The sequence below is a fragment of the Podarcis cretensis genome (genome assembly GCF_951804945.1).
Source record: "Podarcis cretensis genome assembly, chromosome: 5".
NCBI lineage: Eukaryota > Metazoa > Chordata > Lepidosauria > Squamata > Lacertidae > Podarcis > Podarcis cretensis.
In genome coordinates this window covers 100,245,887-100,265,878 of record NC_137174.1, presented here as the reverse complement: position 1 = coordinate 100,265,878, position 19,992 = coordinate 100,245,887, and the positions used below count along the sequence as shown (strand labels likewise).

The 19,992-nt window shown below is 48.3% G+C and overlaps 1 protein-coding gene and 1 long non-coding RNA gene across 4 annotated transcripts in view; both read right to left on the bottom strand.

The window, feature by feature from the left end:
- LOC307217245 overlaps window positions 1-19,992 on the bottom strand; it is a 340,344-nt gene that overhangs the window by 112,433 nt on the left and 207,919 nt on the right. The window lies entirely within an intron of this gene.
- LPP (LIM domain containing preferred translocation partner in lipoma) overlaps window positions 1-19,992 on the bottom strand; it is a 289,890-nt gene that overhangs the window by 112,433 nt on the left and 157,465 nt on the right. For all 3 annotated transcript variants that reach the window (XM_079977969.1, XM_079977970.1, XM_079977971.1), the window contains 2 exons: window positions 16,137-16,255; window positions 9,541-9,663 (listed from right to left, as the gene is read on the bottom strand). In XM_079977969.1, coding sequence (XP_079834095.1) covers window positions 9,541-9,663; window positions 16,137-16,255 — 242 coding nt within the window. The remainder of the gene's footprint in view (window positions 1-9,540; window positions 9,664-16,136; window positions 16,256-19,992) is intronic.

The following is a 19,992-nucleotide window of genomic DNA, read 5'->3' as shown; positions in this document are numbered from 1 at the left end:
CATCTAGTCCAACCCCCTGGAATACAGGACTTGCTGTGAGGGACTGGTCCGAAGAGGAGGAACGGTGGAGTCCGCTGCTCCCCTCCTCCAGCACTTCCCGGAGAAGAGGGAGACTGTATAGATTTAGAACAGTGGTTTGCAGAAGCACATAGTTCAGAGGCTGCAGAGGGGAGAAGCTGGGAAATATTGGGGTTAAGAACTTAATTCGTTCCGGAGGTCCGTTCTTAACCTGAAACTGTTCTTAACCTGAGGCACCACTTTAGCTAATGTGGCCTCCTCCTGCTGCTGTGCCGCTGCTGCGTGATTTCTGTTCTCATCCTGAAGCAAAGTTCTTAACCCGAGGTAATATTTCTGGGTTAGCGGAGTCTGTAACCTGAAGCGTATGTAACCTGAAGCGTCTGTAACCCAAGGTACCACTGTATTTGGAAAAATGCAGAATTGACCAACCCAGCTCAGCATGTAAGGCTGATACTCTTATACAGTGGTACCTCGGGTTACAGATGCTTCAGGTTACATACGCTTCAGGTTACACACTCCGCTAACCCAGAAATAGTGCTTCAGGTTAAGAACTTTGCTTCAGGATGAGAACAGAAATCGGGCTGTTGTGGTGGCGCGGCGGCAGCAGGAGGCCCCATTAGCTAAAGTGGTGCTTCAGGTTAAGAACGGTTTCAGGTTAAGAACGGACCTCCGGAACAAATTAAGTACTTAACCCAAGGTACTACTGTACAGACCTATGGGCCACCTAGCTCAGAAGGCTCATACACTGACTTGAACTGGCTCTCTGGAGTCTCAGGCAGTCCTGGGTGGAAATGTCATTGGGGATGGAACCTAGGACCTTCTGTATGTAAAGAAGATGCTTTGCCACTGACCTATGGCCCTTCCTGTGGTTACTGGTCAATAAAGTGCCTGCTAAGGCAGCCGTACCCCCTTTTTGTCCAGTTAGTTTAGCCCTGTCTACTCAGATTGGCAGCTGCTCTCCAAGGTCCTGCACACTGAGCTCCCTTAAGTGGCTGGTGACTGATCCTTAGATGTTCTAAATGCAAAGCAGCTGCTCTGCGACTGAGTCATGGTACCCCAGAACTCAGGTGTGGGATTGGTCTCTTTTGGAAATTAATAAAAGCAGGTTTTTAAAAAATAATAATGAGGGAGGGGGAACCAGAAGAAAGAAACAGAGATGCTCACTGGCAGAAGATGGAGCAAGCTTGTTTTCTGCTGCTCCAGAAAGGAGGACCAATGGCTTCCAGCTGCAAGAAAGGACTAACTAGACAACAGGAAGAACTTTCTGTCGGTAAGAGCAGTTCTATGGAAGGTGGTTGACTCTCGTCAGGGATTCCGAGATGCCTGCATTGTGGGGGGTTGGTAGATGACCTTTGGTGTCCCCTTGAAGCCAACAATTCTAGGGTTCCATAGAAACACAACCTGCAGTGTCCTGAAACCAGCCCGATCCCTTCCTCCCTTCTGGATGGGACCAGTTCCCACCTCTCTCATCCAGAGAGAGAGAGAGAGAGAGAGATAAAATGAGTTTTGGTTTCCCCTCTTGAAGTCAATGAAACTTTAATATATACAGAAAGCAAAGGCACGTCCAGACATCCGCAAACAGATCTCAGTATGTTCCAGGCTGCCAGCGCTGCAAAAGGCAATCGATATACTTTGTGTTTGGTTCTTTTAAAAAGCAAGCCCAGGGAAGAGAGAGGGAGGGAAGAGGCGCAGACGGCTCTCTGACAAAAGTGTCTGAGAAATGGCATCCTCCACCCACAGCTAAACTGTTCTGTACTGAGAACATCTTGCAATTGTTCCAAAGCAGTCTGGAGCTTTAAAAGCGCATCATGTATTTATTCCTGCCAGGAGGCAGCAGGGTCTGGCAGATAAACAGCGCCGCAGACGAAACGTTTTGCCTTTCCCCCTTCTCTCTGAAACACTCACATGCCACACAGGACGGAGACGCCGGCTCACTAGGGGGCTCACCAGAGCTCAGCCCCCGAGCCTATTTCCAGCTCCAGGTCACAAAGGAATAATGCAGCGCTGCCGAGCATATGCAGAGTGCCTTTTCATCACAACGCTAGCCAAACGCATGTCCGAGATTGAGAGGAGAACTTCCAGATAGGGGAGGGCATGTAACCAGGACCAAGTTGGTTCAAGTGTTGGACTAGGACCTATGAGACTGGGGTTTGAATCCTCACTCAGCCATGACCTCAACGGCCAGGCACTCACTATCAGTCTAGCCTACCTCTCAGGGTTGTTGTGGGGTTTAAATGCGGGAGGAGGAGAACGATGTACAGTGGTGCCTCGCAAGACGAAATTAATCTGTTCCGTGAGGCTCTTCGTATAGCGTTTTTTCGTCTTGCGAAGCAAGCCCATTGACAGCTTAGCGGATTAGCGCTATTAGCGGTTTAGCGGCTTTTAGCGATCAGCTGTTAAGCGGCTTATCAGCGGATCAGCTAATAAGCGGCTTAGCGGCTTAGGAAAAGGGGGGGGAGGGGAAAAAACCCGCAGGAACTTGCAAGACATTTTCGTCTTGCGAAGCAAGCCCATAGGGAAATTTGTTTTGCGAAGCGCCTCCAAAACGGAAAACCCTTTCGTCTAGCGGGTTTTCCGTCTTGCGAAGCGTTCGTCTTGCAGGGCACCACTGTATGTCACCTTGTATGGAGGAAAGGTGGGGTGTAAATGCTCCTTCTCAGGTGTGCAAACCAGGGAGGGAAATGTTATTGTACCCCCACTCCTCCCATCCTTGAAAACAGGCCAGTCTGTTGGGGCAAATGAATACAGAGGGGGAGACTGTGGGATAAAGAATTACCTGACATTCAGAAGACATCTTAAGGCAGCCCTGTTCAGGGAAGTTTTTAATATGTAATGCTGTACTGTTTTTAACACTGATTGGGAGCCGCCCAGAGTGGCTGGGGAAACTCAGCCAGATGGGCGGGGTATAAATAATAAATTATTATTATTATTATTATTATTATTATTATTATTATTATTATTATTATTATTATTACTATTATCCATCAAGGGGCACCAGTTCTCCCAGCTGCCCAGCCCCACTGGCTCGGCAAGGGACCCTTAAAAGGCAAAGCTGCTGCCTAAGTTGTTTTTTATCATCATCATCATCATCATCATCATCATCATCAAAATTTGTATACTGCCCAACATCCCAAAAAATCACAGGGTAGTTCACAACTTAAAAATGCAAAGTGAGAACACAAAATGCACAACAAAAACAGGAACAAGCCAAGCCAATAAACACCCCCTATCGCAAAAGGCCATAGATTGTTTAATCAACCGAAGGCTTAGGAGAAGAGGAACGCTTTGCCTGGCACCTAAAGAGATGTAATGAAGGCACCAGGACAGCCTCCCCAGGCAGAGCATTCCGTAAATGGGGAGCCACCACAGAAAAGGCCCCGTTCTCATGTTGCCACCCTGTGGGCCTCTCGTGGAGGAGTCACATGAAAAAGGATCTAGAATAGATGATGATCACTAGGACCATATGGGGAGAGGCAGACCTTGAGGCATTACAGTCCTGAACTGTTGAATTGTCCTGGAAACTGATTGGCAACCAGTGTAGTCGGGCCAGGATCACTGTTATTTGCTCAAACTGTCTTGCCCCAGTGGCTGCCAAATTCTGCACCAGCTGAAGTTTCCAAACCGTCTTCAGAGGCAACCACACAGGTTTTCTTCTTCTTCGGCAATCCCTCGTAGCTGAGTAAGCTTGTCTTCCATAAACATGGTTTTAACAATGAGTCCGTAAGTGACTGTGGAGGCCAGTTCTGGATCCACACGTCCTTTCACAGTGGGAACAGAGGTTTCCGGGCAGGAGTTGATCACGGTGTGGATTTGCCAAGCGTGCCTTCCTCCTAGCACTTTTCTCCCTTGCGTCCTGAGTTCGAGTGTCTTCAAAGCCCACAACACCTTTGGTAAAGGCTGTTCTCCAACTGGAGCGCTCGCAGGCCAGTGTTTCCCAGTTTTCAGTGTTTGTACTACATTTTTAAAGATTTGCCTTGAGACAGTCTTTAAACCTTTTTTGTTGACCACCAGCATTACGCTTTTCATTTTTAAGTTCGGAATAGAGTAGTTGCTTTGGAAGGCGTCCGCACAACATGACCAGTCCAACGAAGTTGATGTTGAAGAATCATTGCTTTGACACGGGTGATCTTTGCTTCTTCCAGTACATTGATATTAGTTCGTCTGTCTTCCCAAGTGATGTGTAAAAATTGTCAGAGACACCGTTGATGGAATCTTTCGAGGAGTTGGAGATGGCATTTATAAGTGGTCCATGTTTCCCAATCATACAACACATTGCAGTAATCTAACCAAGAGCTTACAATTGACAGCAGAAGTTAAGCTCTCCCTGTCCAGATAGGGGCACAGCTAGGCCACCAGCCAAAGCTGATGGAAGGACCTCAGTGCCACTGAGACCACCTGGGCCTTGAGTGACAGCAAAGGAAGTACCCCCATTTTTGAAATGTGTCTTTCAATTTGCATCGTTTGCATTGTTTGGATTCACATTCGTTTGCTCGTTGTGAGCCGCCTTGGGGGAATTTTGGGGCCGAAAGGCGGAATATAAAGAGAAAGGCAACATAACATAATATAGGAAACGAATTCGGAGACTTCCAAGAGATAGCTGCAGAAACTAACCCTTACTGTTTTATGCCAGGGATGATTGTTGTTGTTGTTGTTTAGTCGTTTAGTCGTGTCCGACTCTTTGTGACCCCATGGACCAGAGCACGCCAGGCACTCCTGTCTTTCACTGCCTCCCGCAGTTTGGTCAAACTCATGCTGGTCGCTTCGAGAACACTGTCCCACCATCTTGACCTCTGTCGTCCCCTTCTCCTTGTGCCCTCAATCTTTCCCAACATCAGGGTCTTTTCCAGGGAGTCTTCTCTTCCCATGAGGTGGCCAAAGTATTGGAGTCTCAGCTTCAGGATCTGTCCTTCCAGTGAGCACTCAGGGCTGATTTCCTTCAGAATGGATGCGTTTGATCTTCTTGCAGTCCATGGGACTCTCAAGAGTCTCCTCCAGCACCAGAGTTCAAAAGCATCCATTCTTCGGCGATCAGCCTTCTTTATGGTCCAGCTCTCACTTCCATACATCACTACTGGGGAAACCATAGCTTTAACTATATGGACCTTTGTTGGCAAGGTGATGTCTCTGCTTTTTAAGATGCTGTCTAGGTTTGTCATTGCTTTTCTCCCAAGAAGCAGGTGTTTTTTAATTTCGTGACTGCCAGGGATGATTGACTTGCAGGAAACAAACTCCCATGATCCCTGACAACTCTCCCCACCCAGGTAAGAACATAAGGAGAGCCTGCTGGATCAGGCCCAAGGGGACCAGGCCACTCTGCCCTCACAGTGGCCAACCAGAATCCACAAGCAGGACTCGAACATGGGAGCACTCTTGCTTCGTGCTGTTCAGAAGCAGTGCTGCTTTCGACCACGGAGGCCGAGCCGAGCCGAGCTGTCCTGGCTAGTAGCCACTCTCCCCCTTATGAGTTTGTCCAATCCTCTTTTAAAGCCATCCAAGGATGGTGAGCGTCACTGCTTCTTGTGGGAGGGAGTTCCATAGGCACAAATGAGATGGGAAGAAAAGTCAGCTGTGAGCTTTTCAGCCGGTACGCCAAGTGAGTTTTTTATATTTCATTTCATATGCCTTGTAGGCGCTTGAATAATAACCATTAATATTTTGAAGCCCCTTAATAAACGATAGCAAGTGAAACTGCTTTCTCTGCTTTTTGCCTGAGGCTGATGGGAGAGGTTGTCCAAAACAGCTGGATTACTGTGGTTTCCCACGACCAAATCAGGTTCAACAAACCTGGTTTGTTTGTTTGGTTTGTTGAACCAAATCAGGTTCAACAAATGTACCCGCAATTACAAAACATACAGTGCAAACTCCAGAGTTATCAGTGTAAGTTCAAAACTAAAATGACATATTTTTTCAAATCTCTGGCGCAAGAAAGTTCCTGGAAGTGGTGGAGCAGCTGCGGCAAAAGGACTGGAGGCCAGTAATCCCAGTTTCAGAGGAAAACTCCTTCTTCAGCTGAGAACGATACACAACAGCAACCCAAGCCAAACCGTAAGAAACAAACTTTCCGAGGCCGCAAGCATGATGACTCACCCTGTCAGGTTAGTAAGGTCCCGCAAAGGGTACAAGGGAGGTGTCTGCTGCAAACTGGCCGGCACAGCATAGAGGGAGCCATCTAGTGAGCATTTATAGGGAACATAGAAGAAATACCAGAGGCTTCTAAAAAAGAAGTTCCAAGAAACAACCCAAATCAAAGGAAGCATTCAGCCCATGAGGTGCAATCGTGTCGAAGAGATGAACAAACTTCATTTCTTGTCTTAAGTGTACTGATTCTGTTGTATGGGTCAGATTTCAATCGCCAAATGGCGAAAAATTATATGTGCTTTTTCTGAAGGTGATGTTCCCCCGGAAGGGAATTTATCAAGGCACTCCTAAAGCGGGTAGATGCGAGTGGCGCTGTGGGTTAAACCACGGAGCCTAGGACTTGCCGATCAGAAGGTTGGTGGTTCAAATCCCCGCGACAGGGTGAGCTCCCGTTGCTCGGTCCCTGCTCCTGCCCACCTAGCAGTTCGAAAGCACGTCAAAGTGCAAGTAGATAAATAGGTACCACTCCGGCGGGAAGGTAAACGGCGTTTCCGTGCGCTGCTCTGGTTCACCAGAAGCGGCTTAGTCATGCTGACCACATGACCCGGAAGCTGTACGCTGGCTCCCTCGGCCAGTAAAGCGAGATGAGCACCGCAACCCCAGAGTCGGCCACGACTGGAACTAATAGTCCCTTTACCTTTACCTAAAGCGGGATTTACAGTACTTATCTGTGTATAAGACTAGGTTTTTCTTTTTAAAAATCATGCTAAAAAGTAGGGGTTGTCTTATACATGGATAGTGCATAAGGTAGACATTTGATTGGTTGCTGCCGCGGCTGCCAATGGCTACTGGGTGTGTTATTGGTTGCTGCGTCAAGGGCTAGTGTTGATTGGCTGGTGCTGCAGCAGTTGGGCGGGTGATTGGGAGCTTCTGCTGGCGAGGGGACAGACGAGAGGCGGCAACGCGTGTTGGTGAGCGATTTTTGACAATCCTCCCCCCCAAAAAAAAACATGTTCAACAACTCGGGGCGCCTTATACATGGAAATATACGGTATGTTTTGTAATTGCGGGTACCTTTGTTGAACCTTACTTGCTTTATATATTATACTTTATATTGCACCTTACCTGGGCCTGAACCCCTGTTCCCCCCCACTTGTGTATATTTTCATACAGTGGGGTCCCCCTTTTTGTGCCTCCAACTGTGGAGGCAAAGCATAGCAATCCTAGCTAGTTGCCATCGGTAGTTCTCTCCTCCTCCGTGAATTTGCCCAATCCTCTTTTAAAGCCATCTCAGTTGTTGCTCATCACTGCCTCTTGTGGGAGTGAGTTCCACAGGTTAACGGAGGACATTATTCTATCCATCCTGCATCTTCCAAGTTTCAGCTTCATTGGGTACCCACAAATCCTAGCATTAGGGGAGAGGGCTTCCCTCTTCTTCCTTTTCTTCCTTTTCTTCCTCTTCTTCTTCCTCCTCCTCCTCCAGGAAAATATCCCCAACCATCCCTCCAAGGCAGCCCCTTGCACTCTCCTTCTGGGCGCACAAACAGAAAACTGCTCTTCCGAAGCCCTGGCTTCCTGTGTGACTCATCCCTGCCACCCACCTCACCCCGGTTTCACCCCACGGTGCTGACGCAGGCACCCTGCTGATAGCAGAGCTGTTTCCAGAGTGTTTTCAGCCTGGGGGATTAGACAACAAAGAGGGGCTGGTGGGGGGGGGGGGCGGAGAGAGAGAGGCAACACATTTGAAGCTCAGATCGCAGGAGCGACAGCGGCAGTCAGAAGGGAAAGATTCTCTGGCACAGCGGTCAAGAGAGGCTGTTGCTTCTTCTTTTTAAGCAGATTGCCTGGTTTCTCTTCACAGGTATCTGTGCAGAAGCTCCGTGCATAGCACTTAAACGTGGAGGGGAAAGCAAGGCTGCATCTGCTACCATCACCCTGGCCTGCAAGCGTTCACAGAATCATAGAATCTGAGAGTGGGAAGGGACCCCGAAGGACATCTAGTCCAACCCCTTGCAATGCAGGAATCTCAGCTAAAGCCCTTTGTGGCTTAGGGCCCTCATATTTACGGGACCGCCTCTCCTGGTCTGCCCCGCAGAGGACCTTAAGGTCCATGAATAATCATAGTTTAGAGGTCCCTAAGGAAGTCAGATTATCCTCCCCCAGGGCCAGGGCCTTCTCTGTGATGGCTCCGACCTGGTGGAATGCTCTGTCCCATGAGACCAGGGCCCTGCAGGATTGAACTTCCTTCCACAGGGCCTGTAAGACAGAGCTATTCCGCCTGGCTTTCAATTTGAACTCAGCCTAATCTTTTATTCCCCTTCCTTCCTTCCCTCCCCCTCCCCTTTTTATGAAGATTCCCTGCTCTGGGATCCCACAGCTAATTCTGCACTCGCTGGCCCAAATAGGACTAATTTAGCCAGCTAGCCCTGGTGATCATCTAATGCTTATTGGATGGATTTCCCCCCTAAATTGATTTTTGAATTCTGAATTTATTGTTATTCACGTTTTATACTGTATTTTATGCTGTTTTTGTTGCATCAATTAAGTGTTTTAAATTTGTTGTTAGCCGCCCTGAGCCCAGTTTTTGAACCGGAAAGGGCAGGGTATAAATTATTATTATTATTATTATTATTATTATTATTATTATTATTAAGCACCCGTGGCAGTGGGCCATCCAACTTCTGCTTAAAAATCTCCAAGGAAAACTTGTCTTTCACCTGAGGCTCCACACTGCTAAAAGGGGAGGGATTCACTAGTGGTTTGCATTATTCTCAAGACAGTTTGTAAACAGAATAGACGCATGGAACACCGATGTGGTAGGAACCAGCGTAGAATCATAGAATCATAGAGTTGGAAGAGACCACAAGGGCCATCGAGTCCAACCCCCTGCCAAGAAGGAAACACCATCAGAGCACTCCTGACATATGGTTGTCAAGCCTCTGCTTAAAGACCTCCAAAGAAGGAGACTCCACCACACTTCTTGGCAGCAAATTCCACTGTCGAACAGCTCTTACTGTCAGGAAGTTCTTCCTAATGTTTAGGTGGAATCTTCTTACTTGTAGTTTGGAAGCATTGCTCCGTGTCCGATTCTCTGGAGCAGCAGAAAACAACCTTTCTCCCTCCTCTATGTGACATCCTTTTATATATTTGAACATGGCTATCATATCACCCCTTAACCTCCTCTTCTCCAGGCTAAACATGCCCAGCTCCCTTAGCCGTTCCTCATAAGGCATCGTTTCCAGGCCTTTGACCATTTTGGTTGCCTGCGTGCTGCTCCACGCGGTATTTATGAAAAATAAAAAAAATACCTTGCCACTTTTTCAGTCTGTTTTGAATGCAACAGGCAGCATGCAACACCCTACGCCCCCAGATCAAGCCCCCGTCCGAGAGAAGAGGCTGATTGTGGACGCTGGGCCCTCTCCGCCATCTCTCCCCAACTCTGACCTGTTGCGTCCGCGGCTTGTAAGGCGAGCTGTTCTCCAAGTCGGCCAGGATGCTGGTCAAGGAGTCGATTTCCGCGTCCAGACTGGAACGCCTCTCCTCCAGGGTCTTGCCGCCGGCGCTGACCTAGACGAAGGGGAAAGGAACACACAAAGAAATGAAGGAATGCCGTGGAGAAACCATTTGGCATTAAGGGTGTAAAAAATGAGGAACTGGCAGGTGGAGCCAGAGGTGAATTTATGGCCTGTGGGGTCTTCTGCACAGCCCTTTTTTTGGGGGGGTGGGGTGGGGTGGGGGGGAGTTCTCTTCATTCACTGGACCATAAAGAAGGCTGATCGCTGAAGAATTGATGCTTTTGAATTATGGTGCTGGACGAGGCCTTTAAGCCCTAAAGAACCTCGGTCCAGTATATCTGAAGGAGTGTCTCCACCCCCATCATTCTGCCCAGACACTGAGGTCCAGCTCCGAGGGCCTTTTGCCAGTTCCCTCCCTGTGAGAAGTGAGGTTACAGGGAACCAGGCAGAGGGCCTTCTCGGTGGTGGTGCCCGCCCTGTGGAACACCCTCCCTTCAGATGTCAAGGAAATAAACAACTATCTGAGTTTTAGACACCTGAAGGCAGCCCTGTATAGGGAAGTTTTTAATGCCTGATGTTTTATTGTGCTTTTAATTCTGTTGGAAGCCACCCAGGGTGGCTGGGGAAACCCAGCCAGATGGGTGGGGTATAAATAATAGATGATGATGATGATGATGATGATGATGATGATGATGATGATAACGACAACAATTCCTCTGTGATAAAAACAACTTGGAATCCAAAGAATTTGGAAACAATCTAGGAAAAGGTGATAATAATGGCGACGTCTCACCAACAACCTGAGAACAACCAGGAAAAAAATGCTGCAGGATTGTCCACACTGGGTTGGCAGAGTCTCAGGCAAGAGATGATCCCAACTCTACCTGGAAAGGTCAGGATTGGAACCCAGGACCTTCTGATTGTCAAGGAGATAACTCTGCCACAGAGCTCCCCCTTTCCCCAGCTTAAGAATGCAGACGCGTCTCTCAAGGGGTGGGGTTACAGTGTGTTCTGGGGCGGCATCGCAGGGTGTGATTCTGCAACGCCTTCAGCAATTTGAAGGGTGGTGCTTTAAGCTGCCTCATACCAGACCAGGCCGTCGATTGAGTTCAGTGTTGTCTACACTGACTGGCAGCAGCCCACCCACCCCCCAGGCAGGGGGCTCAACCTGGGTTGTTCTGCATTCAAAGCAGATCCTCTGCTATCGCGCTACAGCCCGCCTCACTCGTGCACGGTGGAGAACAGGGGTGTCATAAGCAAGTCCCCATTTTGCTCTGCAAGGAGCTGGGGGCTTTGTTCTGCACCAAAGGATTCTCTGAGCGCCTCAAAATCTGGCTTATTGGGTGGTAATAGAAGATGCTCTTGGGCGGCAGGAGGGAGAAATTGGGGGGGGGACGCTCCCCTTGCCCAGCAGTTCCACCAAGGCCCTTTGGATCTCAGGCAATGAAGCATCAATTTACAACCGCTGTCAAGACACGGATGGGTTATTTAATTCCCCAATAATAATAAATTATTGGAAAAAGCGAGGAGAGCAGAGTAAGGAAGGAAGCTGTCTGGTTGCAAAGCTCCTCTTAGGCTTCTCATCCAATGGCATTTCAGGCCCGGCTCAATCGAGAGGAATCGCTGCTCTCCTGGTTAGCAGGGCGACTTGGGTACATTCTCACAGTTGACTCAAGAGGGATCATGTCCCCATTTTTAAAGGGCAGCGGCCGCCATGCCTTGCTCCACTGCCCCCCCCCCCCCGCTTCCTTCTCAGCACGCAAATATGCAGCACGTCTTATCTTCATCACATGCACGAAAGTGGGTCCAAAAATGTTGGTTTGCTAACAGTGTTTCATAGATTGACATTGCTTTGCCCAGAGACACTGGGCAATAGATATAAGGACACAATATAGATCTTAACCTCTGGGAGAAACTTTGGGAAAGCGCCCCGAAATTTACTGCATATTATACAGCAAAAGAGAATTATTTGAAAATGATTCATAGATGGTACCGAACGCCACGTAGGTTGGCTAAGATTTATGAAACAGAATCAGATATGTGTTGGAAGTGTAAAGAAGCAGAGAGAGACTTTTTTTCATATGTGGTGGACATGAAAAAAGGTAAAAGTATATTGGGAAATGATTTGTAATGAATTGAAAAACATGTTTGAAACTACTTTCCCCCCCAAAACCAGAGTCCTTCCTGTTGGGAATAACCCTGACAGAAATTCCTAGGTGTCAGAAAAGGTTATTTATGTATGCAACAACTGCGGCTTGTGTTTTGTTAGCCCCAACTAACGAGGATTGGCAACTTAAATTGACAGAATATGAAGAACTTGCAGATTCAACACGTAGAATAAGAGAGCAAGAAGAACATATATTTAAAGAAGAGTAGAATACATTTATTGAATATCTGGAAAATAACTGTAGACACCTGAAAACGCTGGTAGCAGTAAGATCAAATTCAACAGAGTAAATGATTTTTGATGGATGTAAAAGTGGAAAACTGATTTGAATGGTTACAGTAAAATATTCAGGAATGTACAGTATGATACTTAAAATGAACCATGGAAGGAGAAGAAGGGAAGTCACTGGATATTTTGAAGTTCGCAAAATGTTTATTTTGAAATGTAAAATTGAAAACTCCATAAAAATTATATATAAAGAAGAATTCTAAAATGAAACCTACCCTCGGGGGACTTTAACCCTGCTTTCTGGGGAATTATATTAATGAATCAACACTGGATGCATTTGGCCAATAGCAAATGCAGGAAAAACAAGAGACCCATGGATGTTATCTCGGTCGCAGGGAGGCGGAATAACACAGAGAAACTACTTTGCACATCAAATCGGTTTATGTTGTTGTAAAGACAACTCATTATTGCTTGGCTAGAATTAAAGCTGCATCTGGCTTGGAAATTATACTGTTTTGGGGGGAAACCTCTGTGTCTTGGGGTGTGTTTTCGGCGTTAGAGGGAATAGGAGGTGGTGCGGCATCTTCTGCCCCCCCCTCCAAAAACCCCCAGCTCCTTTGCCCCCCCCCCCTTGCGTCCCATCTGGGGATGAAGATCAAGACCCAGGCCCATCCAAAAAGGTCATTAAACCTTGCCCCGGCAGCAGCGCTCTTTCTGACGGAGAACAGCTCCAGAGGATACTGCCTCTTCTCTCCCCTTTTAATTAATAAAATTACAGCCCAGAGCTCATTATCGATAATTATGGCCACTGCGAGAGCTTCCCGTTTCTTTGCTGGCTCCCACCCCCGCCGACCTTAATCCTGTTCCAAATGCAGCATGAATTAGCGTTTAATTAGCCATTAAATAGAATTAACGGTCTCTGGCGGCAAGGTGGCACGCCGAACAATCGGAGGGGGAGGAGAAGGGAGGCTTCCTGGCGCAGGACAAGTCCGGCAGCCGCGACTGGGGGGAGATTCTCAACAAACCAGAAGCCCTCATTCTCAGGCAGTCGACAGAATGCCACCAACGGGTCAGGCAGAGACACCATCCGCATGCGCCCGTCGCCACAGGAAATATTTCTGACGGGAATTCCATCTTCGCCCTCCATGACTGAGCCGTGGGAGAACTTGCCCGGCCAAGTCTCATCTTCTCGGAGAATTGAGACCCCCAGGGGTCATCTAGTCCAACCCCCTGAAATGCCAGGAACGACGCCTAGAGAATCCCTGAGAGATGGGACCCAATGTCTGCTTGAAAACCTCCATGGAAGGAGAGCCCATCACCCAGCGAGGGAGTTCATTGTACCGTCAAATGGCTCAAAGGGTGCTCATCAATGGTTCCTCTTCATCCCGGAGAAGAGTGACTAGTGGGGTGCCACAGGGTTCTGTCTTGGGCCCCGTCTTATTCAACATCTTTATCAACGACTTGGATGATGGACTCAAGGGCATCCTGATCAAATTTGCAGATGACACCAAACTGGGAGGGGTGGCTAACACCCCAGAGGACAGGATCACACTTCAAAACGACCTTGACAGATTAGAGAACTGGGCCATGAACTGCTTGGCAGGGGGTTGGACTCGAAACACCATCAGAGCACTCCTGACATATGGTTGTCAAGCCTCTGCTTAAAGACCTCCAAAGAAGGAGACTCCACCACACTCCTTGGCAGCAAATTCCACTGTCAAACAGCTCTTACTGTCAGGAAGTTCTTCCTAATGTTTAGGTGGAATCTTCTTTCTTGTAGTTTGGAGCCATTGCTCCGTGTCCGCTTCTCTGGAGCAGCAGAAAACAACCTTTCTCCCTCCTCTATGTGACATCCTTTTATATATTGGAACATGGCTATCATATCACCCCTTAACCTCCTCTTCTCCAGGCTAAACATGCCCAGCTCCCTTAGCCGTTCCTCATAAGGCATCGTTTCCAGGCCTTTGACCATTTTGGCTGCCCTCCTCTGGACACGTTCCAGTTTGTCAGTGTCCTTCTTGAACTGTGGTGCCCAGAACTGGACACAGTACTCCAGGTGAGGTCTGACCAGAGCAGAATACAGTGGCACTATTACTTCCCTTGATCTAGATGCTATACTCCTATTGATGCAGCCCAGAATTGCATTGGCTTTTTTAGCTGCCGCGTCACACTGTTGGCTCATGTCAAGTTTGTGGTCAACTAAGACTCCTAGATCCTTTTCACATGTACTGCTCTCAAGCCAGGTGTCACCTATCTTTGTATTTGTGCCTCTCATTTTTTTTGCCCAAGTGCAATACTTTACATTTCTCCCTGTTAAAACTCATCTTGTTTGTTTTGGCCCAGTTCTCTAATCTGTCAAGGTCGTTTTGAAGTGTGATCCTGTCCTCTGGGGTGTTAGCCACCCCTCCCAGTTTGGTGTCATCTGCAAATTTGATCAGGATGCCCTTGAGTCCATCATCCAAGTCGTTGATAAAGATGTTGAATAAGACCGGGCCCAAGACAGAACCCTGTGGCACCCCACTAGTCACTCTTCTCCAGGATGAAGAGGAACCATTGATGAGCACCCTTTGGGTTTGGTCAGTCAGCCAGTTACAAATCCACTGAGTGGTAGCATAGTCAAGTCCACATTTTACCAGCTTCTTTACAAGAATATCATGGGGCACCTTGTCAAAACCATAAAGATGGCTGATCGCTGAAGAATGGATGCGTTTGAATTATGGTGCTGGAAGAGACTCTTGAGAGTCCCATGGACTGCAAGAAGATCAAACCTCTCCATTCTGAAGGAAATCAGCCCTGAGTGCTCACTGGAAGGACAGATCCTGAAGCTAAAGCTCCAAGACTTTGGCCACCTCATGAGAAGAGAAAACTCCCTGGAAAAGACCCTGATGCTGGGAAAGATGGAGGGCACAAGGAGAAGGGGACGACAGAGGATGAGATGGTTGGACAGTGTTCTCGAAGCTACGAACATAAGTTTGACCAAACTGCGAAAGGCAGTGGAAGACAGGAGTGCCTGGTGTGCTCTGGTCCAGGGGGTCACGAAGAGGTGGACACGACTAAACAGGAAAGCTTCCCTGAGCCACTCTAAGCACCTTCACTGGGTCTCCGCTGCCACCTGGTCAAATCTTTTCTTTTAAATTGTTCTGTCTCCTTCCCTTCCACCACAGGAAATCCATGCAGCTGACAGCATAGAAATGCCAACCATCCAAATAATGTCAAATAAAACCAGCAGCCAGTAACAAAACGAAGCTGCTTATCAGTTCTGAAGTGGGAGGGAGCCCCCCCCCCCCGGATCGAAACACAGACCATCCACAAACTTACAATGTGTGACAGTAAGTGCAGTGACCACTTCAGCCTCAGATCTGAAATTGCAAGGTACTGGTCTGTACTGCAGGGCTGTTCCTGTAAGGTTTAATTGGGTCATACACATGCAACGCTTTCTGGCTAAATGCTGCAGATGGGTATCATCTTCCTTGAGTTGGCAATGGAATAAAATGCCTTCTACTTCTTGGCCACACCTTTGCAAATCCCTCACCCTGCTGACCCCAACTTAGTGATGTTCATGAGACACCTGGATGGAAACTGACCATTAAGGATATAAGAAAGGCTAAGCTATTTAAACGTGGCAAGAAATGAAACAGAAATTAAAATATTTGAAACAGAGTTTGCAAATAAAGTAGGTAGATTGCTAGTATGGGGGGGGGGGAATTAAAAAGGAAAGAAAGACTAACATTATAAATAAAGTAAATACAAGTGATGGTGTAACATATAATGGGAAAGCAATAAGACTGGGATTTTTTAGATACCATTCTAAGAAAATAAAAAGAGGCCTGTTGGTCAGTCCAATGGCCCATTTAGCATCTTGTTCTCACTGTGGCCAACCAGATACACTAAAGAGAAACCCACAAGCGGAACTCAAGCACAATTCCGCCACAAATTTGGCCATCACTGCCTCCTGTGGCAGGGAGTTCCACAGTTTAACCGCAAGCCACGTGAAGCAGCTCTTTCTTTTGGTGGTCATCACTGCCGCTGTACAGCACCTAGCACCATCGGCACTCGATTCGCCTTGACCACAACCAGGCACCACAAGAACCCCATCCGTGCCCTTGGCAGCACTATGGATGCCTTCTTACCTGAACATTGAACATGGCTTCATCAGGAGGAGGAGGAAGAAAGGCACTGGGCGGTGGTGGAGGAGGATTCCCAAGATCATCAGAAGGAGGTGGCGGTGGTGGCGGTGGTGGGAAGTCACCTATAGATGACAGGAATAATAATAATAATTTTATTATTTGTACCCCACCCATCAACGATCAAGCTGAACGCAAGATAAAAACAATATCCCTCTAGGCCACAGGCTCTCCCAGGGTTTGGCAGGAAAAGAAGGCAAGTGTGGAGGGAACATTCGAGGGCAATCAAAGAAACCTTGAAACATTTCGGTTTAGTATAGGACAGGATAATATCAAAGTAATTTGGTGGGATATACAACCAGAAACAGTATCTTTCTTCAAGAGCATTGGTTATTCTTCTACAATTCTCCACGACATATTGCTGTGAGCAGAGATTTCCAGCTCTGACAAATATGAAAGATTGGAAAATACAAAGGCTTCTTTGTGTTGATGAGGAGAGGAGAGTTAGTTTGTCTCAAATGAGACCTTACCCGGCAAAAGCAAGATCACACCTCTCATTGGGTTTGCATAAAATACTCAAGCTACATCTGCAAGAGGCTCATTGATAGTTATATTGTGGGAATGATTCATCTTCTTATGTAGCTGCGTTGTTTTTTACTTTCTGGGTGTCCTGTGACCGTTGTGTTCTGTGTTATAAACCGAGCACTGCTGGGAGCTGTACCTTTTTGTTTTCCGATGTATATCTTATCAATACAAAATTCAGTGTGGCATGAGCAAATTTCTATTCTGAAAGTGTGCTTCAGAGAAAAAAGTCTGAGAAGCAATGCTCTAGCACAGGCACATCCATCTCCCAAGAGACTGTGATCTACTCATTGATGGCAGTGATCTACCCATTGCCAAGAGTTGTTGATCTTTTTTTTGGGGGGGGTTAATCAGAGTTATTGATCCCTTTTTGGGAAGGGTTGCCCCAGAGTTGTTGAGCTTTTCTGGGGGATCGATCAGGAGCACCCTGGAGATCCCACAATCTACCTGGAACCCCCCCCCCCATGATCTACGTGTTGGACATGCCTGCTCTAGCAAAAGCTGGGATCCTCAGACCCTGCAATTGCCATCTGAGGCCTTTCACAGTGTGCCCGTTCCAGTGGACCTTTCCAGATCCCTGCTAAGTAAGCCAGAGGTCTTAAAAAGCTCTTTCTGTGGCATGGAAAGAGTTTATAAGCCCTCCACTTTGCCTATGGGGCTCTGGGAAAGTTGCGGGATCCCACAAGATACCGTGGGGCCATCTGAGATCTTGGGAAGCCCGTGAGAGATCTCCCACGGCCTCCCAGAAGCCTCACGCAACTGCCACAGAGCCCATTAAGGAAAGCAGAGCTGTCAGGGAGACAGTGGTGTAGCGTCGGTTGCCTGTGCCCGGGGCAAGGTGCGAAAGAGATGGGGCACTGCAACTAGCTTGTAGTGTGCCCACAGGAACATCCGCCTGTCAGGCCCAGAAGCCGCTGTGCTGCTAGTCTGTTTCCGTACTGATGAACCTTGGCTGGGGGTTCTCCGGTCGCCCCAGGGCAGGAAGGATCTGAGGGCACAACCCAGAACAGCAGCAACCTGTTGCACACGGCAGCGGCGGCAGCCATGGCATGAGAAGCGTGTGACACGCCATCACGAGATGTTGAAAGGGGTGGGCAATGAGAGGGGGCTCCATCCTGGCAAGGGAGGGCCTGGCTGTTGGCATGCACCCAAGGAAATGGGGGCAATTGGCAGGCCCCCAGCCGGCCCCAGCCCACTGGTCGGGGTGCCAGGCATACTCCGGTCCTTGGTGCAGCATAAATCTGCGACCCAGGCTTTAGAAGACTGAGCACACTGTTCAGCAGAGAAAACGCTGCGCAGACAGAAGTGGCACGAGAGGCTGTGTGAGCATATTTACAAGCAGGTTTTATTAAGCATTAGATAAAGGTAAAGGGACCCCTGACCATTAGGTCCAGTCGTGGCCGACTCTGGGGTTGCGGTGCTCATCTCTTTTTACTGGCCGAGGGAGCCAGCGTACAGTTTCTGGGTCACGTGGCCAGCAGGACTAAGCCGCTTCTGGCGAACCAGAGCAGCGCACGGAAACGCCGTTTACCTTCCCACCGGAAGTATTAATCTACTTGCACTTTGACGTGTTTTCAAAATGCTAGGTGGACAGGAGCTGGGACTGAGCAACAGGAGCTCACCCCATTGTGGGGATTCGAACCACCGACCTACTGATCGGCAAGTCCTAGGCTCTGTGGTTTAACCCACAGCGCCACCTGTGTCCCTTTTTATTAAGCGTGGATCAGGACAAAACGAAACATGTCTGATCTCCTTCGTGTCCAAAGCAAAACGGAAAGCTATACACAAACGGAAGTTCCCAGCATACTGTGCTGGAATGTAAACAGACATGTGACATGCAACAATTCCACACGTCTGTTCCTTAAGGTGGGACAGAATTCTCACTGCCTGGCTGGCGGCCTGCTATCCACTCACAGCCCATCCGGCCACCCTGGAGACGTCCGCTCCATGTGTCCTGCTGCTGCTGGGCCAGAAAAGGGAGCCACCTCCCTCCCAGTTTTGTGGCATCTTTGGCCCACTTTCTGAATTTCCGCTGACGGCGACGGCCCCTGCTGCCCCCCAATGCTAAATCTCCAGAGGGGGAGATCCCAGGGTGTCTTCCCAACCTGGCATGACGATGTCTTTGTGTGCAAATCCCCAGAACAAAAACCCCTCGCATAAATTGCAGGTCTACTCCGTACCTGTGCGGCGTTCAGAACGCACACTGCACATCACCGGCGCCCAACTGAGGCCCTGGCGATGGCCAGGGTGCCACTAAATAAAGATGGCTTTATTACAACCTTGACAGCTTGGTGGACGTTTTCTCCCCTTCCCCATAAAGTTCTGCGCCTCTGGTGTTTGTCTCTCTTGTGCCGAGATATATTCCGGTAGGCTCCCGAACACACGCTGCGGCTGTTTATAGAGATTTGATTATCTACATAAATAATATTGATGTCTGGAACAAGCAGCCCAAGCCGTGATTTAGGAAGCCTTGTCGGTACCAGATGGTTGAAGACGCGGCTCGAGTCTAAACAGGCTCTCCGGGGGGCAGCTTCTCACATATCCCTGCCGTGAGCTTGTCGGCTCTGGTTTTCGTCTTTCAGGTGAGGTACCCTCCTGGAAATCCAAGCTGTTGGAGAGGAGCTGCTCGCAGGATGCGGAAGGCAGTGGCAAGTTTTCTTAACAGCAAGGCTAACATAAGCATGGAGCGAGAGCCATCCCTGCTTTGTGTTGGTTTCTAGGTAAAGGTAAAGGGAACCCTGAAAGTTCAGTCCAGTCGCGAATGACTCTGGGGTTGCGGCGCTCATCTCACTCTAAAGGCCGAGGGAGCCGGCCTTTGTCCGCAGACAGTTTTTCCAGGTCATGTGGCCAGCATGACTAAGCCGCTTCTGGCAAAACCAGAGCAGCGCAAGGAAGCACTGTTTACCTTCCCGCCAGAAAGGTACCTATTAATCTACTTGCACTTTGACGTGCTTTCGAACTGCTAGATGGGCAGGAGCAGGGACCGAGCAACGGGAGCTCACCCCGTCACGGGGATTTCAACCGCCGACCTACCGATCGGCAAGTCCAAGCTGCACAGTGGTTTAAACCACAGTGCCACCCGCGTCCCTGTGTTGGTTTTAGTCAACACCTAATTCAAAAATGCCCAAATGGCACAAAGGAGGAGGCCAAATATAGGAATTTGCAAGGGAATCAAATACCAACCAATCTGAAATAATAAATAAATAAATAAATAAATAAAAATAAATAAATAAATAAATAAAAAATAATTATTTATTTATACCTCGTCCATCTGGCTGAG